General features: G+C 37.4%; 1 protein-coding gene across 1 annotated transcript in view; it reads right to left on the bottom strand.

Moving 5' to 3' along the window:
- Positions 1 to 25,669, bottom strand: part of LOC124173962 (tyrosine-protein kinase Dnt-like) — a 358,235-nt gene that overhangs the window by 110,600 nt on the left and 221,966 nt on the right. The window contains exons 3-4 of the mRNA XM_046553125.1: positions 20,675 to 20,784; positions 1,811 to 1,941 (exon numbers count right to left, since the gene is read on the bottom strand). Coding sequence (XP_046409081.1) covers positions 1,811 to 1,941; positions 20,675 to 20,784 — 241 coding nt within the window. The remainder of the gene's footprint in view (positions 1 to 1,810; positions 1,942 to 20,674; positions 20,785 to 25,669) is intronic.

Genomic DNA, 25,669 nt, shown 5'->3' on the forward strand with positions numbered 1-25,669 from the left:
ACATCCCAGAAATCATGGTTAAACATCGACCTCTCCCCTATGAAGAGCAAGTAAAAAATCTGGGGGTAATTATGGACCGCAATTTAAATTGGAATGCGCATTGCATAAATGTTAAGAGTAGAAGCCATAAAACGCTTTATTACTTATACAAGACAAAGCGCCTGTTGCCCACAAACATACGAAAATCCATCGTAAATGCTCTCATTTTTCCCCATTTTGATTACTGTTGTGGTGTGCTAAGTAATATTAATGAAGAAACAAATAATAAATTGCAGGTAACGATGAATGCTTCACTGAGATTCATATATGATCTAAAGCGTTGGGATCATATTACAGATGCTTACAGAAAACTAAAATGGCTTAAAGTCAAGGAAAGACGCCTCTATTTGTCTATGGTATCTGCCTTTAAAACTTTTAAATCCAGCTGTCCTCAGTACCTATTCAACTCTTTCACTTTTAAAAAGAACATAATAAGTCGCTTAACGCGCTCCCAACATATTGATCTACAGATTCCCCAGCACAAAACCGAAATATATCATAAATCTTACGTAGCTACAGTATCAAGGCATTGGAATGCACTCCCGGAAGATATTAAATCAAGTCAATCTTTAACTAGTTTCAAAATTAAATTATTCAAACACTTGATTCTAAAAACTGAAGAATCTTCCTAAGCACATTGTATCCTAAATTTAGTTTTAATTTAGCTCATTGTTATTAATAATATGTACGATATGTCAATTCCTCCTGTGTATGAGTGTAAATTTATATATTTCCTGTAATTAGTAATCAGACTTAGGATGTCCCAATTGTATGCTACTATGTACCACGGTACAGTCACTTGTTCTTTTATACTTTGTGAACTTACTCTATGTTTTTCAAAAAATTCATTTTGCCCCAGATCAACACTGCTTCATGTTTCATGCCTTGTTATGTATCGAGTGGAAGTTATTGTTGCTATGGGGAAGATACTATTTTTTTTCTATTCTATGTAATATTTCTGCTGTACCTAAGTCTTTGTTATTTTTTTATTTATTACTGTCTTCTTATCATATAAAAAAAGCTAAATTTTTATTTCTGTAAAGTCTTTAGGACCTTGAAGGTCTACGATAATAAACGTTTATTATTATTATTATTATTATTATATAGAACTAGATGTATTACATTGCTAATTTGAGATTGCCATACTCAGTAAGTTCAAACAGTGTACGATCAAAAGCGTGAGAAATTTAAAATAATGCTTTCTTCAGGTTTTGAACCATGAAATATTAGATACCAGCTAGACAAGCAACTGTTGAAAAGTAAAAATAAATTTCGGCCAACGTTATAAGTAAATCTCTCTTAGAAAGAATCATGAATACTACCTACGTAAAAGGAAATTAACTCAATTAGGGATTAGTTTCGATCAATATCCATAAAACTGAAGTCTTCACGGCTAATATCTTCCCTACCAACCCCCAAGAAAATTAGTACTGACATTAGTGGGAAAAATATGTGACAGTAGTGAAACGTAATACTCAAGGTTGTCCGGTGTCCAAGAGATGTAACTTGGGTAGACTAAAAAATCAAAGCAAATATCAACTACGAAATCCTTTCATCAATATGAGAATGACTTCTTTTATTACCGACCCACATCCTTCAATACATTCATCGAGTCAGGTTTTTATCACGTTTCAGTATCACCCGTTGAAACTTCGGTCAGCAATTTAATCGAACAGTGAACCAGTGCGGATATATTTTTGTTTTGGTTTATGACTCATTTACGCCAACCCCTAACAACAGTTAACCCTCTGTAGTTTTTTCCTGGCCTTACCTTTGAGGCAGATCTTGTTCCTCCGGAAATTGAGTGACGTCTCGTTGTGCAGTGGGTTGTAAGTGCTCACGTTCAGCTGCATCACGATCTCAATTTCCGCACTTCGAAGACCTGTGCACGGGAACCGAACCCTGTGGAGATAAATGGCAAGTATTACTCGATAAAAACTAATTGCTGAATCGTATACTTAATCATTATGGTAACATTGAATCACCCACATCATAGGTTTCCATGCTTAAAATTAGAATAAACTCATGGATATGAATTGGCCTACCACAGCTGACACAGTTATCTCGTAGAATTAAAGATCATCATCCTTTTTAAAGTGCCATTATATAAAAGAAATCATAGCAACAGAAAAATGATGCACTAAATCTCAATCAGAATACAAGGCCCTATCATTCACAAAGTAGTTAATTCAAATCGTGACGCATGCATCGAAGGATTTAGCTTGATCCTAGTAGCTGATGTTTAATTCTAATGAAGGAAAGAAGATATTTGCTATTTCCAAAAATTACCATCTTTCGTAGTCCACACATGTAAAAATGCTAAGCCAACTTTTAGCAAAACCCTTACATGAAATCTATGAAGGTATATAACGATATTTGGCCTAACTAATGGCCAATTATTCAAACATTGCGTACTTTTCGGCCAAAATAGATCCTTTGAATTCGTGAAATACCCGGAATACAATTCTGGGTGTAATGAGATTATACAAAAGTTAAGATAGCTTCAGTTTAAAATGGAAAATATTACCATGAAAGCCTCTATAGTAAAAAATATTTATAAAGAAAACTATAATTCAAAATTGAATAGAAAGTCACCATTCATCGAACTCTTTCCTCATCTTTCATCCTATGCGTAACATCCAATTCCCATTCATTTTCCATTTTGTGTCCCATTTGGATTTCTCACTAATATTGAACTTCACCGCATGTCGCCGCGGAGGCTCATAGGATAGCGCATAGATGCAGAAGTGATTCCGTTTCCAATTAAAACTGCCGCAGCAGCGTGAAAGGTCCATTTTGCGCAGTTCGCTCATTTTCACCGTATTCTGCCTGGTTGATCTGTTTCAGAGAGAAATTAACACAGGAAGTAGATGGCGCAAATAAATTCAGTCCATCGATTAAGGTGCAGAAATTCCGTGACCTAAGGCTCAATTATACCGTTGATTTATTTTATTTTCGAACGTAAATCTACCATTTTTATTCGTGAATTCGTAAATCTACCGTTTTATTTATTTTTTTGCCTCTATCGAAAACCTGCAGGTACCAAGATAATCGAACAGTCAATCACTGACTCCCTCAGAGCGGGTAAATCTCACGCACGTCCTGGTGACCGAAAAAAAGTGACTGCAACAAAATCCGAAGAAGAAAAAACAGCCGATGAGCACGTTTTCCCAGTGGAATGCGAGCGATTCGTAAATCATCTCCACCAAATTAAAGAGAGGGCACCACATATGTAATAGGATTTGATGGCAGAGTACACCACTAAATGCATGGTCTTTATATAATTCCTTTACCTATTCTTCACAGCTTCATTGTATATAGTGCCCTGTTTTTAAGCTTCCATATATTTTGACTGAATAATTGAATTCGTGTATTTCCAGGTCTTCTGAACACGCACCCAAAACAACAGTACCAGACGGTTAACAAATACCATTGCAAACTCTTATCATTCATAATTTCAAAAATTGTATTGCCATTTTTGCCATTCAGTAGCGTAAAAAATTGTATGTCAAAGGCATTTTGTATAAATATTCGTTTGTTTTTCCTCCTCATCTTTGCTACCATGTAAATTTAAGTAAAAAAATTAAATTTGACTTCAATGAATCTAGATAGGCATTACCACTACCATAAATACTATCCCTGGCAGGTAAAAAATATAGTACTGTAAATATACTTTAAAATTTGCAATGTAAAATATCAAAACAATATTTTTGACTACCCATCTATATTCAAAATTTCGTTAATTAACTGTCCTGAAACAAATTCATTAGGGATTCACACATCATATGTTAAATCCCATCGGCCGTGCAAATTCAAACAATCAAATTCGGGTCGATAAATATGGCATTCCAGATAACCAAAAAGTATCCTCTCGCATGTATCAAGACATCACCTCCACATCCGTTGGCCACACCCACATCTCTCACCGCCCTTCCACTAACACCGACCCACCTCAGCGCTTTCTTTCGCCCCTGATTTGGCCAATAATGGCCATGGCTTATTTGTTATCCCGCCACTGGAAAAAAAGACCCTGCCTCCCACGAGGGCTCTCCCAACCACAAAATGAATTATCTGATACGTTGAAGATCGATCGACGCCGATCTGTCCGTTTCCTAAAAGGAGCCCTCACACGAAACCCTTAACGGTATAAGCCTTCCCCACGTATCCCTACACGCGCCCAAATAACACTCCGTATGGACCTCTATTCATCTTGCTCTTTTCCCCTCATTTTCGCAACGTGAATTCCTACGTCTAAGAATGTATATAGGGTGGAGAAAATTTTTATCACGAAATTCTAACTCTGCTTCGTTGATTCCAGTAAAAGTCAAAATTACTAATTATGTTTAGATGAATAACGCACTATTTTTATGCTAAAAAAACTTTGACCTCCGATCCGATTGTCCACGAGTTTGCCCTGTTGCCGGTTGCTCTAGAAAAATCCAATGGTGAATGCATTCAAACCATTCGAGGTCATGAGTTGCATAGAGCATCCGGTAACCGTTCAAACTCGCAGCCAATTGGAGCACTTGGCTCATAGTTTATGTAGTTTAATAATGGTTAATTTTTGACGTAAAACTCATTGGTAATTTTGGAACAAAATCGTATCAAAATTTTCTTTACACCGCATAGTTTCCAGGAAATTCCTTATAGTATCGTAATCATGGAAGATGAAGGTTTTTTTGTTGTAAAAATTTACTAGATACTAAAGATTTCAACGAATAAACACTTTTAAAGGCTTTTAAATTCGGGGACATACACGATTGGTGTATTTAACGCTACTGATAATCATAATTTAAATATTTGCAACTAAGGAAAATTATCATAAATGATGATGGATATGATTAAGAATAAAAATACACGTAGAGGAGGACTACGAATTATTTGAGTTTCCACAACTCCAGTTCCATTATGAAATGTTTAAACTTCATTTGAAAACTCCTCAGCACTTGACTTATAATTTCTTTAGAACATTTTTAGCTTTTCAGTGATTGCCTATTTCTCCCCAACCACTTTCGTAAATACCGGTGACAAATCTCTTCAACAAATTTCTTGGTGCATTGCCAAGCATTGGAAACACCCAATATCTTCCATTTAGTGCATGCTATGCTCGCTTATGTCATTACAATTCAGGTTTTTTCTCCTTCCGATTCAACAGTTAATTGAACTTCTACTTTAAATACCCTTAGTCCGTTTTTTATTTATCCTTTTTATGCAATTTTGGTATAAATATCGTACTATTATAATTTTATTCACCTGTCCGTATCATAAATACTTCTTATAACTATAATTTATCGCCAAATCTAAGAAAAAGAGACAAAACAAAACGAAAGACGAAAAAATAAGAATATGAAATTGCTATATCTTCTCAAAACGACTCATTTCTCCCTAAGCCACTGAAAAATATGGGTAGAAAATGTAGTCGAGAAATTGTGTCTAAAAATACTGCAATAAATGATTTTTGCGTCAGGATGCATCCATCTAACGATTATAAATATTTAATCATATAGCTCCGCCATCAAATAAACCGGAAAATCTAGTTTCATGTAAGATATTAACATGACCATTAATTTTTGTAGCAAAAAATAGAATCTCAATTGTAATCCGCAAATATATGAAACGAATGTGCAAAAACGACTCACAGATAAATAATTCAATATTTACGTAGTGAAATTGGTAAGTGAAATATTGAATGAATTAACGCTCAGTTTCCGACAGGAGCATTTTATAAATAATTTTTATCCATTTACTTCTAAAAATTTAGGTAAGTAGTAAGTAATTAGTTACTACCAGTAAGTAACAACTGAGTTCTGAGTAAGGTTTCCTTTCATGGGTAGCGGCAAAAGATGGGTAGCAAACAAAAGTTAGAGTAAGTGACAAATGACTTTTGAGTACAAAGCAACAACATTATTGAATATTCATTGCTTGGTGAATGATCTCGGAAAAATAGTTATCCAATACCATAAAAGATACAAGTTTGATGCTGTCCATGAGAAAACAACGCCTGCAAATGTCTTTGACAAATGATCGATGCTTCAGACTTACATTTGAAAAGAAATATTAATCGGAGGAAAACGATGAAACGACGACATATTTGACACCGTTTGGTGCATTCGATAGGATGGAAGAAATTTATGTATTTTTTCAAAAAAAGAAAAACTATGTCATATTTCAACAGCCGTTCTCGAGTATTTTGCCGATAAATTGTCATTTTTTAAGGGTAACCGTTTTAATGTCGCAAAATATCAGAGTATCCGAAAGCAGCGTAAGGCTTTGATCTTAAATGAAAAGGGCTTTGCAGAACAAAATATGGAATAGTTACATTGCCTTCATTCTACAGGGAAATTTACGTACCGAAGTGTTTTAATAACAATTTGAGGGAAAATGTGATTCATACGATAATAATCCTCAGTTTGAAATGAGAGCATCAAATTAATTGATCAAAAAGTTCATATCATGAGGACCAAATACCAAGCTGTTCTGTTCAACAGTGTATGGGGAGATTGAATTAATGAAAAATTTTATTGAACAAGTGGATCTTCGCGGAATGGAATATCAAAAAACAGCAAAAGCAAATAATGGCGCTTGAATTGCTCTTTGAAAACAGCAGAAGTAATATACGTTTATCACAAAACGACAATTATGACTTGTAAGCTTAGTGCACGAGCATGAAGTACTGTAGAATTCTATGCAGTTTTATTAACCAATGAAACCTTTAATTTCTCCAAAAATTACTTTTATTTATATCGTTTTATGCATAAAAATGTATTGGTCCAATCTAGATCTGCAGCTGTACTGCTATCTACCTTTTCATTATCCAATATCAATTCGACAAAATAACGATAGGTTAACTACCTCAATCTGCGTTTCAACGAATGAAGTAATTTTTTTGGAATTCTCAACCGTACGATATAATCACCATTAAAAATATATATTATACATTTTATATTTCCTGATGCTAGTTAATTAAAAAAAACTCAAATGATTAAAGGAAATGTTAACAAAATGTAAATCTGTTAAAGGAACATACGAGGATTGAAAATTTTCCATATATCCGGGTGTAATGACGAAGTAAATATTGACATATGAAAATATAGACAGAAAAAAAATATAATTTCAATTTTTAATGTTGCAACATAGTTTTTATTCTCATCAAATCCCAGCCCAAATAATTATATAAAATACGATGTGAATATAAAAACTAGTGCTTATTTTATTGTTTTACAATGTTTTACTGATACACCACTCTTTTTTCCAATAGCAAATCAAAGCACAAGGCCTTTCTATTCTTAATTTAGTCGGCATAGGTGGATCCGGCCATTTTACACCGGTGCAGAGAAAGCTAATGAACCATTGATTGTCACTCTCCCACCGTTACTAGTCCCTCCTCCTCTCTCTCGATTGAAATTTGATTCGCGGTCGAATAATCACATGAAACCCAAGGCTTCAAACACTTCGCGAGAGATAACAGAGCTCGCAGCAAACATGCGGCCGGTCAATTTTTCCTACAAATAACGAGCTTGTTTTTGGGCGTTACGCTGGGCCCGGCTCCTCGAAAACGAATGTGTATACGCCCAAATGAAGGCGTACTTCATCGTGATTGAAAATAAGAATTTTTTCCCTCAATGTCCAGAAAATCAGCGATTCCATCCATCAGTAAGTGGCATTAAGCTCCAATCAGTGAGGAACGGTGCAAGGAGACCACGGGAGTGAGAAAAGACAGCTGAGAGATTATTAGCAGTACTGCAGCGAGCAGCTCCTTATTCCTCCCCTGAAAATGTTCTAGCTTAATTAATTCCTATGTAAAGTACGAATACTAAGAAAAAATCAAGCATGAATACCCATTTGTAAATGTTATACTAATAATATTTTGCCATTCTTGGTATTTTTTGCCACGAACTTACTCGCCGTCACATACCTACTAGATGAGCGACATTCGCTTATTTCTAAAGTTTTTGTTTTTACTGTAGTTTAGAGTTGAAGTAAAAGTTAATTTTATATATATTAAATTAAAGAGAATTAAATAGGCTTAAAAAGGAAAACAATCATTTTAACAGATGTATCGTCCGCAAAATGTTTAGAAATAAAATACTTATATGAAAAAATTTAGATCTCATGTTTCCTCTAGAATGTTAACAACGCAAAAGTAATGACTATCTACTGTAGTTATGAGTTATGGCCATGAAAAGTTCACCAGCTAATTAGTCTGCATATAATGCACAATTATTGATAGAGTTTTACTCATCAATGCTTATGGTAACTTTTCCAGACATACTATTACTTTTTCTGGTCCAATATTCTCCTTCTCTTGCTATGAAATCCTTTATATAGGAATTTGATGGCTATCATTAAATAATTATACCATAGTGTGGAGCTTATACTAAAAATAATAATGTCATCTCAACATCAATATCAAGCATTTCAAATAAAGTGTAATATAAACATAGAGGTATGGTTGTACCTCCGTGAATTTCTGTAAACACCGATTTAACACTTCATGGATACATAAATATGTATCACTATTAATTTTTCTCTCATAATCAAAATAACAGACTAAAAATGGATTCTATATTCCACTATGAGATTGAAAATTGCTCAATTTAAGTGATAACCACCTACTCATTTTCTTAACCCTCACAGCTTTTATTGCACAATAAGTTATTCATTACCTTATTCCTTCTTACTATCCTACATCCAACATGATTAAAATATTTATCAAATTATTGTGATTTATTCTTCAACCATTACTAGTATATTCTCTTTCATTCAAGATTAAGTTTTCCAGCTCCTCATTGCCTTTCTATGTCCATGTCAGTTGAGAATAAACAAGTCTCTGATGATTAGAATTAATTCGTGAGTTTAGTTTTCTTTTAATTGGAATAACTATTTAGTCAAAGTGCTTTCATTCATTGACATGGATAATTTGGGCATGCGAAAGATTGAATGTTACTGTGATTGAATTTTATTTGGTGCAAGGAAGGAATTCCTCTACCTCATATAGAGATATTGCACCAAGAAATATAAATTAAAAGAAATTGAGCTAATATGATGCTGAAAATGAGTCCAGATCGCAGTGCCGTCGGTGACTGTTGAAATAATATATGTACCTCCCATCGCATACTCGGGACTAGAATAAATACTCAATATTCAATGATAGTTTTGTTCTTATTAATCATTGGATCTCAATTGTTGACTGCTTATGATTTATTTGCTCCGAGTAGACCACACCACAGTTATAGATGGTCTAATGTAAGAGCATGCACCTGAGAGGTCGCAGGAAACATCAGCCGATTATACAAGAATTGCCATGAGAAAAAATTCTCCTGGACCGGGAATCGAACCACGGACCTTTGACTTTCCGTGCCACTGCGCAGACCACTACGCTATCCAGGTTCTTTAACTCCTATGGCAATTATACATTATAAATTATAATTCCATACCGCTTTGCGCGGCTTTATCGCAGGTATGAGGCTCTCAAACGGTTGTGGCTTCTTGGAAGTTCTTTCTCCCTCGCGTTGCCATCCTTGATGGACCGCGAGGGCCTAACACCTAATGCCATGAGCCTCGGTATAATTGCCATTGGAAGTAAAGAACCTGGATAGCGTAGTGGTCTGCGCATTGGCCCGGAAAACCAAAGGTCTGTGGTTCGATTTCCGGTCCAGGGGACTTTTATCTCATGGCAATTCTTTTATATTTCACCACTGTTCACGCGGCAGGGTTAGAAATATTACATCAGCCGATTACTCAATCTGTAGGACTTGATTCCGGAGCTACTGTCATAGGATGTGTGCATACTACACCTCCATCCTACGTGAATCGACCACTTCAACGCTTCCGCCGCCTCACAAAGGAAACAAAGGCCGATTACTCAATCTCCTCCCACACGTGCTATACATTACACCAGACCGCACTCCCCACGAGGGAGTCTCTAAACCTCTTCTGCCACTGAGCCGTATCTCTCCACCTCAGCTGACTGACGGCTCTTCAAAGCAAGCCACTCTCCGCGGCATCCACGGGTCGCCGACCCTCAGGCCATCCACATGCACGTGTTTTCAGCCGATCATCTGAAGGGTTTCCGCTAGGGTGTGCCCACGCAAAGTAAGCATCTAGTAACCGTCATGAGCTCCAAAACGCATTGAAAAATTAGCCAATCACTCCCTCACCCAGCGATTCAACCTGAAGGCTTGTGAGGGTAGACCTCCCCCTGAACTAAGCTACAGGAGTGTGATTTCACATGTCTAGGTTAGGGAAGCAGTTATTTTCCCAGTGCTACCACACACTTCGAAGATTTTGCTCGGGGGTTTTCTTAGGCTTCAGACAGCATTTGAACCCGGGACCCCTCGATGAGCAGACAAGCGATCTACTCACTAGGCTACTGCGCTTCCCCGAAATATATTATTATATGTTAAATATATACGCCGAAGTTCTCACAAAAAGCCCATCAAAATCATGCCAATCAACTTATCTCCAAAAATAAGTAGAAATGAAAACAAAGCATAACCTCTATAAAAGTCAACGAGGTTGCAAAAGAGAGGCATTAAGGTGATTAAACAAATTTTGACCGGGGAGAGTAAAAAACAGGATTTGGGTGTTTTGAGCAATAGTTTTGACTCGTATATTTAAAGTACTTCAATATGGTAGGCTCGGAGACTAGAAGCCGATATTTTCAAGTACTTCCGCAATTAATGAAGAAATTGTTCAAAGTACTAAGGACGTCTATCTGAAAACTGATTACCAATGCTTATGGTTTGGAACTAACTAACCAAGATTTAAAAAATTATCGGAGTTTGCACTATGGTAACAAACTCAGTATATTTATAAGCAGTCCTTGTGAACTCTCCTAAACGACCCCTTCTGTGGGCATTCTCTTCATTTCCGGCGTCTCCTTTCATTCCCACCAGAGGCCACTTCCCTCTCCCCACCCCCTGCCCAATCCGTAGCGCACACAATCCGCTGAGCCTTCAACTCACTGCAGATGTCCGTCTCCCTGGGCAACGGACCACTGAGTGGCATTCCATCACGATCCCCCCCATTCCCACCTCCTCACTCCTTCCCCTTTCCCTCCTTTCATCCTCTTCACATGCACACCACACTACTAGCCATCCTTCTCCCAAATCTTTCTTACCTTAGTTCCTTCCGCCGCTATAAAAATCGCCGCGAAACCCGGAAGAGAATATAAATTCGAAAGTATGCTAAACTGGGAGGCACTTCTTTCAAAATAGTCTCATTTTGTTTATATTGACCGGAACTCTTGCTAAATTTGTCAATGGCAACAGTCCCTCAGGAAATAATGATTGCAAATAATTATCTCTAAGGTCATACTCGCTATTTTTTATGGTCAATTAATATGATTTCCAATGAGAAGCTGGAGCTATTTTCTAATTGAAATATTTCGTTGATGCCTACGGTTCGTACATGTATTGTAATAAAATGGTTCATATATGAATGGTTCCAAACCTCAAGATCCAGAGACGCATTTGGTCACGAAAATTTTTATTTATTAAAGTTATAATTACTACAATCGATAGTAAAATATACCTTGAGTTTTATTCCATTCTATTCATTCAATTTTCTGCTTTGGCTTTGAATCCTCCTCGAAAATATAATGAGAGGATGCAATTTATGTAATTATCAAGATAAGTCCAATAATTCCTGCTACAATGAAAAACCGTTAGTTTTTTTCGTAAAATATAATGCATTAAAGAAATAATTAGATAATCCTGATTAAGTTATGAAAATAGATAAACTGTTAATGTGATACGGAAGTGAGAGTTATGTTGCTGGAAGATCTTAATCAAACCGATGAATAATTTTCATTTCTTCACGTGAATAAAATACCTTTTTTTCACAGCAGTTACCTTTTAATGAGTTTGAATATGAAAGATAAAAGAGCTGGAAATCTTGTATTGAATATTGCATTTTTTCAACCTCAATTTCTAGTAATGATAAGAACAATTACAGTTTTAAAATATGTTAAATAATTTGAACAGATTGTAAGTTAATCATTCACCATGCGGAAATAATTCAAGTAATAAAATTGTTAAAGTTCACGCTAAGACGATAAGGCGTTGCCACTCGTGAAAGGCGGTTGGGAGAATATTCGGTGAGGGGGAGGTGGTTTGTATGGGAGTGTGTGGGGTGAGGGTGCATTGTGACGTTGCCATGGGAGACGAGATGCGCGTGGGAGGATCGCCACCCGGTTTCAGATGCGAATTGATGTAATAAGGGGCGGGGGGAGGTGGAGAAATGGTGGGGAGGGAAAGAGGGGTTATTCAATTGGGTTGGATGAAGTACAGCAGGCGTGTAATGGAAAGGAGGGAGGAGTCATGGGAATACGGTCGAAAGGTGAAACGTCATTCACGCATTTGAACATCACGGCAGTTTTACTGGGGCCCTGATTTTTAATCTAGAAGGCTATGATGGAAATATTGTATTCATAAATACAAAGATGTTATTTTCTCATAATATTTTTCCCTATGGTTCAAAGATGATAAGGATATTTGGAAGATCAGTGTGAATAGAACCCATGGCATTTTTATTGTGTGTTCGAAGGTCAATTAATGAGAAATTTCAAAGCTTTAATCATCAACGAAATATTCCATAAGCACAAACCTGATTTTTTTTAATCTAAGGGGTTTTGATGGAAACGTTGTGCTAATAATTACATGCATGTTAAAACGTTTTCTTTTCAAATCATAAATAGTTCTAATTGACAGGGTGGATAATGGTTAGTAGCACCAAAAAGATCAGTCACCATTATTCTTTCGTGAGGGGCTGTTATAAACGAAAAAATTAGCATTTCAGCAAGTTCACCACATACCATTCGCTTTAGACCATTCTGCAATTATTACTCTGCAATCCTTACTTTAGATACAATACACACGGGAATGTTACGTTTCCCTCGTGGCGCTATTCGTCAAATAGTAGACTAATGTCTTCACAGGGCTTCTCTCCACCCTTCCCACCCTACTCTCTCTCTCATGATCTATCGCTCAACAATCACTTATCAAACAATCACTCATAAACTCATTTATACCTTAACTTTCTTCCCTACCGTATGCTCATCGCTTTCTTTTACTACCTGCAAACGAAGGAGTATAGAGGAAAGACATAAAAGAGGAAGAGGTGGTGGAATGAATGGAGCGATCAATGGAGAAGAATGAGATTGAGAGGAAGCGGCGAGAGATCGGAAGTGAGCGTGGTGGAAGAATTGTGCTCGCGGGAAAAGTGTCAGGTGTTCTCTATGAGTGTGTATGGGCAAGGGGCGCTTGAGTTTGCTTTGTGGGTAGCGAAGGGTGATGGAATCGGGTTGCGTTCCGTGGTAGGGTAAACGTGGGGCGTAGAGTGGTGTGGAGGCGGGCAGGGGTAGCCGACACTCCACACGACGCGACGGATTGACTGGCAAGGAGGGGCGTGAGTTGGATAAAGGGGCAAAGAGTGAGAGGGAATGGGGAAGCAGGTAGAGTATAAGACTTCCGAAATCCGGTCGCGGAAGGGTGTGCGGGAAAGTAAAAGAAGTTCATGAAGATCATGGTGGGAGTATTAACGCACCAAGTCATATTTTTGCGTGCGAGAATTGGATTAAAGGAAAATAATTATAATGCAGTGACCTTGTATTGTCTGAAAGTTACGCTCATTTATACCACGCCAAGAAGATTATGATGGAAATATTGTGTTGATAAATACTAAGATGTTATTTTCTCATAATATTTTTCCCCATGGTTCAAAGATGATAAAGATATTTGGAAGAGAAGTGTGGATGGAACCCATGGCATTTTTATTGTGTGTTCGAGAGTCAATTAATGAGATATTTCAAGGCTTTAATTATCAACGAAGTATTCAAAAAGCACAAACCTGATTTTTTGGAGGAGGCGACCGACAACGTAGGTCATTTGCGCCGTGAGGGAAGGGTAGGTAAGGTAGTGTGGAGGGAAACCCGGCGTCGGCATTAGCCTGCTCTTAACGAAGGGCGCCAAGGGGTCCACGGCTTTACGTCCCATCCGACGGACGGAGTGTTGCGCTTAAAATGTCCTCCACACAGCATTCAAGCAGGGATCGGGCATTCTCTGAAAAGTCTCTGCCACCGCCGGGATTTGAACCCGAGCCGACGAGGTGGGAAGCCAACACTCTAGCCACCACACCAACTCGAGTCAAGTATAGTCCCCGCCAAGTATAGTCTTTGCTATTCGGACCAATAAGTGATTCATTAATTTCAAATAAGCATGATATGCAAAATAATTATTATTTACCGAATAATCCATCAATAACTAAATTGCCCAATCCTCACCCATACCTTTACTCATGTTCGCAAGCTTAACGTTTTAATTCCAAAATCGATTATTTCCGCTAATATTAAATTTGTGTACATATATCTATTGGGTGCATAGCAGATTCTTAATTCAAACAATTGCAAGCAAGACGAGATGGCTATGGCCGTAAGAGACCGTAAAATTTGAATGCTCAAGCACCAAATTGGAAATTAGTAAAACCAAAAAGTAAGGAACCCGTAATTAAGTGGAAGGTATATTGTAATTGGTATTGGGCTTACTTCCAGAAATTAATGTAGGTATTTGAAGCATGGTTTTAAATATTAATACGTTTTATCTCACCGACAAATCTCTAAAACTTTTCTGCCCTGAGCCGTTGCGACAAAAATTGGGGTCGGTAAAGGAACTGCAATAACTGCTTTTCGGTGAACATACGTCAAATGACAAACATCGCAGTTCAGAAAGAGCGTTGATGGAGGTGACGTGGAGAAGAGGGGCTTTCAGTTGAAGTGACAGGTCCACTTTATTTCCAGCATCCCATTCGATCTCTCTGACACACAGTAAACTTCCCATACCACCACGATATGGATTTCCTCGCTTGCATGGCGGCGTCCTAGTTGCAGGGGCATACTAAAGCTTGGATATTTTAAATATATGTTTTCTTATTTTAAAAAAGAGGGGAGCGTTGCAGTCTAGCGGATGGAGTGCTTGGCTGTTGATGGGAATGACCCACAATACCGGGTGAAGCTTCTAACACTTAATTTTGAGTTCTTTTGAGTTGGATATTGGTGAAATGATTGATGGGAGGAGGACAATGAAGCGAACAATAAGGAGCAGCAGAGGTGGAGTGAGGCATTGTTGTTGACGGAGCGGGATGGAGTGTATTGGAAGTTGGATTGTAATAGTTGTGGCGTGCGGGTGTCTTGTTTCCCCCGAGTTTGTTTTTAAAGTGTAATAAGAATATTTGTGAAGTTTGAAGAGAAAATAAAAAAAACGTTACAAGCTTCAGGACAACCAAAAGTACATCATCAAAATGCGAGGTTGTTTAGGCGACGGAAGTGACTCCCTACTTTATTTTTGATATTCACACGTCTGTGGCAAAATCTGGAATGAACGTTACCCTTGTCTGTACATTTAACCTTCTTGTGCGTAAAAAAATGTTCAATCGGATAGGAAAATGGGACATCAGCAATGTATTATTACTAAATAAAGTAACGAAATTGTTATTTTTTTATTCTAAGGTAGCCGACAGAATAAAATGCCAAATAATCCCATAGAATTACCGTATTCTTTGTGAAAGAAATAAAATCAAAAGAATGGATAATAATCGATCCAAATGTCGCAACTACACGTGCAGCTAAGCGTAGATTTTATCATTAAGTTAAATCATGAGATATTTTGTGACAAAAACTGACAAAAACACAACAAAAAAAAAGTTTTACTCCAAACATTGAAAAGTCTGAAAAGATAACATGGCAGACTATTTTTTTCCCTGGGTTTTAGTTTACCACACCTTTATTAACCACTGAATACCATCGTGTTTTATTGTTTCCTGTTCATTCACGGGAGAATTTCTGTGTCAAACTTTCCTAAAAAAATTTTATCACAAAATAAAGGAATAGTTTACAGCGTAAATTTACGGAAGGAATATTCATACATGTTAATGTTTATTGGAATCACTACTCTATTTCAACATTTTTATCGTAAAAATATATATTTTTCTGATAACAATTTCGCTCTCTCGCCTTCTCAGTAAACATCTCGGCCGTCATCCATTTTGAAAATCCATCGAGCGTTTCTTGGAGGGCTCTCCGATTACATTCATGTTTGATGAGGCTTATTGCGTGTCATCCGCGAGGGGGAACAGTGGTCATGCAAATCAGCCCAATACACCAAAATGAACCGCGACCCCAAGGGTATTTGGGGTGGAACGCGGCGAGACACAGTCAAGACCCTAGCACCCTCTTGGATATTCTCCGTCCTGCACTTTATGCGCGACCGATATCCCCTTGCACGGTACGATTTAAAATCCCTCTGAATTTTTTGACATGCTTTTCTGAATATTTGCTTAATGTTTTCAATGTTTTTCGAACATGCTAGTGTATTACATAATTTACATTTTTTAATTTTTTAAAATTAGTTCAGAGTTTAAAATTTTTATAGCTACTTTCGCGGCGATCTATCGGAAAGAATAGTAGGAACGTGTAAAGCAGTAAATATGCGGTTTAAACCCTACTGGTATGGGGTTTAAAGCCTATAGATTCGACTAAATGTTGCAGATAGCGAAGTTTTGCATTAACCCTCCAGCAGGCTCGCCATATTCTCTGACACTAGCGGTCGCGCGTGGCACTCAGTGCAACACTTGGTTTTTCGCTGATTTTAAATACAAAAATCGAATTAAGAAACGTACATTCATTACCTTGTTTTTTAATAGAACTGTACATAGTTTAGATATACATTACAGATATTTAAACACCTTTATAATTCAAAATTTTTTATCACATTATTTTTAAAGCAATGCCATAAACTCAGTTTTATGTCTTAAGGTTTTTCACGTCATTTATGTACTTACACTTTTTTCAGGTAGTAACTGTTTCACAGAGCTTTCGGCAAGAAAAGTTATTACACCTCCCATATTTGATTGTCGTTGATATATTTTTTGCACGACCACACAATACGCACTTTCCGCGTTTCTTACTTGCTGTCTCGCTCACCTCTTCAACTTGCAAGTTTTCATTTTGATAACTTGACAAGAATATTTTAATGTCAGCTGGTAGAGATATTATGTTTGACCTGTTTTTCAAGTGTGCGTTCATCAATGTGTACGATAAAGTTTTCAGGAATGTCCTCCTGCAATGTTCATTTGTAGGATTGTTTGCCATATAATCAAATAATGTCAATACGCGTCAATACAACACCTGCTCTCCTGGCTGGGAAAAAGCAACGGTGACAATGAGTCCTTGACGATAGTTAGGGGTCCCTCATAAACACTCCACAGAGTACTTCCAGGGTAATCTCCATTCACCATCGAACTCAAATCTGACGATCACGAGCAAAAGTTAAATGAGAGTCAAAATCTATATCGAGTGTTATTACTGTTGGATGGAAAAAAATACTCCGTCAACTTGGAGTTTACGTTTTTCGTGATATCTTCGCATACAGAAAATTTTTTTAGGAGAAAATGTAAAACATTTACATTTGGGAGGTGCGATGCCTGGAAAAAAGCGAATATATAGCGAATAAGGGTAATTTTTACCAGCATGCGTAAATCTAGCACCACGTGACTTGGAAGTGCTCATAATACCTAAGTTATTAATTACAAAAAAAATATATTTTTCCTCAGCCTGATAACGAAAGAATTAATTTATTACAAAATAAACATGTCACTGGACTCATCTAAGTTAATCCCAGAATGATGTGTTAATCTCACTGAAAAATATTCATGCGAATAGAATGAAAGAATCAGTTTAGGGCAAGGGGATATGATTATGATACATTTTTCATCTCCACTTATATCTCGAGCATTTTGATTTTTGAAAATATTTTTAGTTCAACCTTTTCATTTGGTGAGATCATGAAATATTCTAAACCTATTGACATTATTTGATTATATGTATTATTTTCCATACTTACGATAAATATTTGAGCGCAAATTAATATGTACTTGATATGAAAACACACGACGCGTTGAAATCGCTTTTTTATCAACCGGAAATTTGTTTTATGGTTGTTCTCCTGATGGAGTAAGATATGCGTAATTGATTTTTGCCCCTCTCATGAATTCCAATTTAATGCAAAACTTCGCTGTCTGCAACATTAAGTCAAATCAATAGGCCTTAAACCCCATACCAGTAGGGTTTAAACCCCATATTTACTGTTTTACACGTTCCTACTATTCTTTTCGATAGATTGCCGCGAAAGTAGCTATAAGCATTTTAAACTCTGCACTTATAGGTACTAATTTTTAAAAAATTAAAAAATGTAAATTATCAAATACGCTAGTATGTTCGAAAAACATTGAAAACATTAAACAAATACTCAGAAAAGTATGTCAAAAAATGCAGAGGGATTTTTCAATCGTAGCGTGCCAGAGGGTGGCGGTGGCGTATTAAGTGCAAGGCGAAGAAGAGGGTGCTGGGAAACCACACGCACGGTCATAAGGGCATTGTAAGCAAGAGGAGATGTTTGGAAGGAGATGACGACCGGGAGAGGGTTTGAAGAGGTTTTGCGAAGGGGTGAATCTGCGTCGGGTGGGAAATGGGAGTTGGAGGAGGGATGCGATGAGAAGCCCTCGCCTTGTTTTTGCCGCTTGTGTGCGCATGGAATGGGTGAGTGCATGTGGGGAGGGGGAAGTGGAGGAAGTGAGGTATAACGAAGGGTTGGGGGTGGGCGGGGAAGAGAAAATTATCACAGAATTCACAGCTGAATCATCAGGGATGACTTGCGAGCGTTTTACACTCCCTCATGGAACGAAAAATCATCCTCTTAAGTAATAATTCACCTATGGAGCACATCCTCACTTTCCTTACTCTCTTTCCCCAATTTTTGCATAAACAAGTCTAAAACACATGATTTTTATTTAAATAAAACGTAAGTCAAGCAAAACAATTGCTTTTTAATTGCAGAAATAATTTCAATAATTTCGTAATATTTTACTAGTACTGTAACCCTCTCTGCATGCTCTCTATCCCAAAACTTACAATAAAAGCCCTCTAACTTGCCACAATTTCACGATATGCTTTAAGAATTAATTTCGAAAATTTGAAAAAAATATTTATTTTATAATGCAAACCTATGTCCATTACGACGTATTTAATAACAAAGGTTACAGGCTCAGCTAAGACGTAAACTATTTTTCACAAAAATAACCATGAATGGTTATAATTGCCCAGAACCGCTAAACATAAACTTAATTTTCCTATATTCGTCCGCAGCAGAAGATTTCTGTCTTAAGCAGAAGACATTCGGTTTAAAAGCAAAAATTTATGAAACGCACAGGATAGGATCGCGCAGCCGAGGCGGAAGAGAACAAAACTTTTCGCGATGGCATTTTCCTGGGCTGAACGGTAACGTGCACCATGATGAACTACACTCTGTAATGGATTTCACGCTCAAGTTCCCGACCAGCACTTCCGGTTCCTTACGGGCAGACCAAGTTTTGCTCTTCCTCGTAGGCGGCGAAATAAATCGAGCACTGGTGCAATGTTAGAATAAAGTACCTACTACCGGGAATGTGAGAAAATTGGAGACAACGTGGCAACCTTTAATGAGGATTTGATGCGTTTTAGTTGAACTAACGTGTATTTCCACCCTCAGATTACGACCATCCACGTATAACCATAGGATGTGCAAATATATTTTTATTCTTAATAAACTTACCGGTTTTTATTTATAAGTGAAGCAAAAATATCAACTTTTTTGTAACAAGAAGTAGTTTCTAAGAAGTCCCTATTTAATTGCGGTTCATGAATTCAACGTCACATTTGTGATTTCACTCAACATTAAGGAAATTTAAGCCATCCTTTTTCTGCAAAAGTTAACTACAATTTAGATAATAGATTAAGTGCATCGAAAATGACAAAAAATTATTACAATACGAAATTATATAAAGTTTCCCGATGTAAAGGTGTAGAGGTTTTCCGGATATCCCCACTAATTACCAGATATTCCAATGACATTGGCCGTATGGCTTGTAAATCGCATGATTGATACGACATAAGTTTAAGGATCTTACCTGTACCTATCACTTAACTGGCCAAAAATTGCTCTAGATGCTGTGCTTATAAGATGTTCATTTCTCTATTGATCAATATTTAGACCCAATCATTTTTATTTGTTTCATAACTCTCTTCTTTATTAATCTTTATATTTAATAATTATCACCTACTCGTCTTCGTTTCAACTAATATTTAAAGTACAGAGTAAGTTGACAATTTTCAACTAATCACTCCATTTTAGGCCTTTATTTAAAAATGTAACTCAGATATTTTATTTTTTTATTTTATTATTAATTTCTCCGTAAACAGCACATGACGGCCTTTTACAACGAGGGTTTCCAATATTAACAAGGTACAACACAAACATCAATAACCTGGATAGGGATCACCTACCCAGGCGGGATTCCTACGACCTACGGTTTGGCAGGCGAGTACTTTACCCCACCGCCACCGAGGCCGCCGCCGATATATGGTATGTATTATATTGATAATTATGCCCTTCGCTCATAGTGAGAAAAGTACGCTATATGCCTTGTAATTTCATCAAATCAATGAAAAGGGAGTCGAGATGATTGCGTTTTGGCGAAGTAGAAAATCTCGCGGAATATTTTAGAATAACTAAATTAAAATGCAATGACAAGCAAAGGCTCTTACCTGAATGTTTGCACTCTGGTGGGAACTTGTCCTCGAAGTGAGATGTTAAACTCAGGTGGCCTCAGAGCTCCTAGCCGGTCATCGTAATCCACGGCAAGCACATATGGCAGCTGCAAAGAGAGAGGAGACAATGATGACCCAAGTTACTTGGTAGCAAAGCAAACATACATTAACGACAAGAGCTATGAGCTATTCATGCTCCATTATAAATGAGGTTTTTTCTGTAAATATAACTTTTAGTACTTCTTTTCTGTAAATATAACTAGTAGTATTCAGCTATAATAAAATATAAACATGGTGGTAAAGTTTCTCAAATTTAAAAAATAGAACATGGACCCGGTTTACAACTTAATAACAACAGCAAATAATCGGTGATGGTTTTCCGGGTTTACACCGCGTTGATTCATGTTTTGTACGCAAAACATGAATCAACGCGGTGTAAACCCGGTAAACCATCACCAATCAACTCACCGCGGAAGCTTCCGTAATAACAGCAAATAATTTTAATAGGTAAGCGATTCCCAAAGCAACTGATAAAAAAGGAAAGAAAACAAAGCGGATTTCGGGATGAATTTGGAAAAGTAGGTGCCCGGAATTCTCAAGAAAATTTCAATGAAGAAATTGCATCAAACAGACAAAAAAAGTATAATATAAATAGGCAATTCAAGTGCATCTTTGTGGACATTCATAAATGGAAAATGACATGGTCTGCTCAATTTGTGCGGACAAACTAAATTCTCAAATAAAATTTTAAAAAAAGCTAGCTTTCCCCATCTTACTTAACACAAAATACTTATCATGGTTGCAACTAACGTCAATCATTATAAAGGTGCTTAGGTCAGCCCTGCGAGCATCATAAATACCATTTCGGAAGAGAAGAAAGAGAGGAATGTGAGGGGATAAAGGAAAATAGGATATATAGCAATGAGAGGGAGGTGAATCAGCTGGATGTCAAATATAGCGTAATAAAGTGAAAAGGGAACACTCATTTATCAAAGAAAATCAGCACTTTAAAGGAGTGTTTTTTTTAATTTTCTAAGTTTATCTTAGTTGCTAACGGCTTTCGGGAGTAACTGCGTGTTGTGCTTTGTCGTGCAAGCTTTCGCGTCCATTACAGGGCGCATCATCAGGCGATGAATGAAAATTCGGAATGTTCATTCATCGCCTGATGATGGTCTCTGCATTGGACGCGAAAGCTTGCACGACAAAGCGCAACACGCAGTTGCTCCCGAAAGCCGTTAGCAACGATGCCTCTCGCTGCGAAAACCTTCGTTCCATGCTAAGTTTATCTTCTATTTTTGCCACCAAGGTTGATGATAACTCGAAACCTTATGTTTTAGGTTTTATAATAAACTAACTTTTGTTTATAAAACCGATAGGATAGTGAAAGCGAATAAGTTGTTGAGACGTAATAAGCTGTTGAGACTATTTGCCAGCGATGTGCATTGCGCCTGAGTTAACGCCCGGGCAAGAAAGGCGTTCCCACGGGGGAGGGAGCTGCTGCGATTGGGTCGAGGTGTGATGATACAGCGGATGAAGCACACAGGCACCCTTGGGGATACGTTAGCGTACCCACTACAGTTACATACAAATTAGTCTCCGATAAATGCTGAGAAATAATGAAAGGTACTTTAGTGTGTATACCGTAAGTTGGCGCACGAGCCCGCTTAAGTCTCGCCTCAAGGTCACCTCACAGGGCGGCAGCGGGAACCAGAAATACGTCACACGGAGAGATTTCCCGGCATTCCTACTTAGCCGTCGCGTTTTCGCGCGCTTGAAAATTTTCACTTTTCGATTAATTGCGAAAAATAGATATCGTCATTCGAAAATCTAAGAGTGTGAAATGCGTACTCCAGAAGTAATAATCTTTCGATTAAGGTAATTAAAAAACTAAAGGAAACCACCCTAGTATGCGAAAAGTCATGGAAAGATTCTAAAACTGGAAATATGGAATTTGAAAATCTCCTCATGTAAATATATTCCTATAACTATGTACATTTGAACCTCAAGAAACTGTCACCCAAATACATTTGAAATTACAAGCTTTTCTTTTCTTTCAGCGAACTACGATGTAGTCCCGGATAGATAGCATAACATATGGTTAGTAGAGCTCATATAGTGGAATATTTGTATATTTCACTTAAAAACACTATTTCACATTATTCATTCTCGGATATTGTCAGAAAATATAGGAAGTTGAAATCATTCTTGATACATGAAACTACAACTACTAATCAAAAAACCCTCGGCGAAACAATTGAATTCATGACGGCTCGAAGGGTTGAGTTTTTTTGGTATCGGATTAGGTGGAATAAAAGAAGAACGAATAAATATTCGGCTTGTATACAGTGATTCATCCGCTTTTGACCTAATCCTCTCCTGTGCTCTACTCGGAGGAAAATAAATCACCAACTCTCGCGACAGGCGATATAAATCACGCCCACTGAACGGTGAGACCTCGAAGGCAATATCGAGCGATTCGGTCCTCGAGAATACAGGAGGAGGAGCAAGGGAGGAAGACACAAGAGGAGGGAGAGAGAAGGGAGTTTGGGAGAGGGACGCCGTGGGTGCGGTGGAAACGTCCGGAGAGTAAATTAATTAGGGGATTTGGTGCCGCGTCGTGAGAGCGGCGATCGCCCCCTCTTAACAGGTGACCGCAAGAGGCGCTGCCATCGCCGCTAACCCTCTTCCCACTCCTTCTTAACACTAACATGCCCGACCAATCCTTGCACCCTATTATTCCCCTAGTGGATTCATTTTGACCCAATATGACCATGTTTGCATATTTTACTCGAAATATTTCATTCCCAGTTTCTTTATTAATATCGTTTAGAAAGTATTTGGGTGGGTGGTAGAAAATTTCATTGGACAAAAAATATTAAAATTGTAGTTATTCAACAATTTCTATGGTGTTATGGGAAACTAGCTTCCACAAATTTGGGAATATGTGTACCTATCGCTTTTCCTCTGATGGGTTTGGGAGGTACAATGAATTTCAATGGTATGAGGTTAAAAAAAATAAAATAAAATTTCGCAAGAAATCAGTATAAAACACACCGTTACATTGAATAAAAAGGAAAAGTAGAAAGGCTCCAAATGGGTTTGATAGTCTGAGTCAAAATGGCCCATCCGGGCATGGCAGATATAAGTGATGAGAAAAAAATAGAAAAAATGATAATATAAGGCCTAATTTTTGCACGGAGGTAAACCAAACTAAATAATTAAAAGTCATGAAACATGAGTCAAAAAGTTTTCTTCCTTCCAAAATAGTCAACATTAATATTCTCTTTTGGGTCAAATCGTCCCAGCCGGGCATTCTAGTGTCAACCGTCTCCAGGGCGGAGGGTCGGGAGGTGAATGGTGTAGGACGCGAGGGGTTTGGTGACGTGAGAGCATCGATGCAAACAGCCACAGCGAAGGGTGGGGAAGTCTGAAATGTGTTGAGACAGGGGCGTAGCTAGGAAATAAGGTTAGGGGGGTTTTTATGCGCAACTAATACTGGAGGGTGTGGGGGTATGGAATACCATCCTGGGTAAACGGAGGTGTGGAGGCACTCCCCCTCAGCATTTTTAAGAAAAATGTTTCAAAATTGTGAGTCTTAAGGCCTTCTGAGGGATGCACAAAGGTAAAGAAAACACTTAGCTGTTTCACAAAATAAAATATATTGCGACCGGTTTCGATACAGCGTATCATCATCTGGCCAGATGATGATACGCTGTATCGAAACCGGTCGCAATATATTTTATTTTGTGAAACAGCTAAGTGTTTTCTTTACCTTTGTGCATCATGAAGGAGTTTCACCATGTTACGCCAACCACCATCGCATTTTTCTTCTGAGGGATATTTTATAATTCCTTACTCTGTTTTATCATCATCATCATCATCAGTGGTCAACAATACTAGGTCGGTTTGACGCAGCTCTCCACTCAGTTCTCCTATCAGCTAATCTTTTCACACCTACGTATTTCTTCTCTTTCGCACTGTATTTTATAATTAACATTAATCCAAATAAGTAAAATGGTTCAAACTTAAAAATTTCTCTGAACTTTGGGGGGAGGGCTTAAATTCAACCACTCATGCAGGATTAATTACGTGAATTACGTTTTTTAGCAAAGCACCACCCTCATACCCGTTTCATTATTTAAGTTGTTAATGAAATAATTTATAATTAAGTTTATCTCTTTACTTGAAGTATCAATCGTAGAAGATGATGTAAAAAATATTATGCAGCTTTTAAAAGGCTTTAAGGTCGCTGATAAACATCAGTTTAATGACAAAGTTCTTTAAGAGCATAATATTTACCTAAAGGTACATAATTTTCACATTTTCATCCGTTCTTACTTAACACCAAAGCCCCATCTCATGGTTAATAATGGAAATGAGCAGTCTTAAAAATGCTAAATTCGTTGGGTCCAAAATTATTCAGCTTAATCATAGAGCATGAACTTTAGGGACAAGATGACCAAATTAATCTTGTCGTGGCATATAGGTACATAAGGGCTCGATGAGATTGTAAAATGTTTAGTCTGATCTCGTTACTATTAGCCATATGTATTATCGAAGCCTTTTTTGTAGAAGCTTCCTGCGGAAGAAAAAATCTAGATAGATTCCTGCGGAAGAAAAAATCTCCTTAGCTAAAAACATTGGAAAAAGAAGTAAGTAGCTTATGCATTTAAGTTACACTAGTTTACTTGAAGTAGAGCTCTACCCAAGTATTATATGCCAAATTTCGAAAAGGTAAGAAAAGAATACTATTCCACTGACTAATGCATACACCTCACCTGGCTAATGCAGATTGGCAAGCTAAGAAAGAAAAAAGTATCAGTAGAATTTATCTTTGAGCCCATTATATCAGTAGCTCCATACAGCCCATAAACTTCGCCTTTCACAACACATGGGTTTCACATCTAGCGAATTTCCACTTATCATTCCCGACGCTTAACCCTTTAATATCCATAAGGATTTCAGCCATTAAATTACATCATATATGTCCCT

This window comes from Ischnura elegans, chromosome 2 (genome assembly GCF_921293095.1).
Source record: "Ischnura elegans chromosome 2, ioIscEleg1.1, whole genome shotgun sequence".
Lineage (NCBI taxonomy): Eukaryota > Metazoa > Arthropoda > Insecta > Odonata > Coenagrionidae > Ischnura > Ischnura elegans.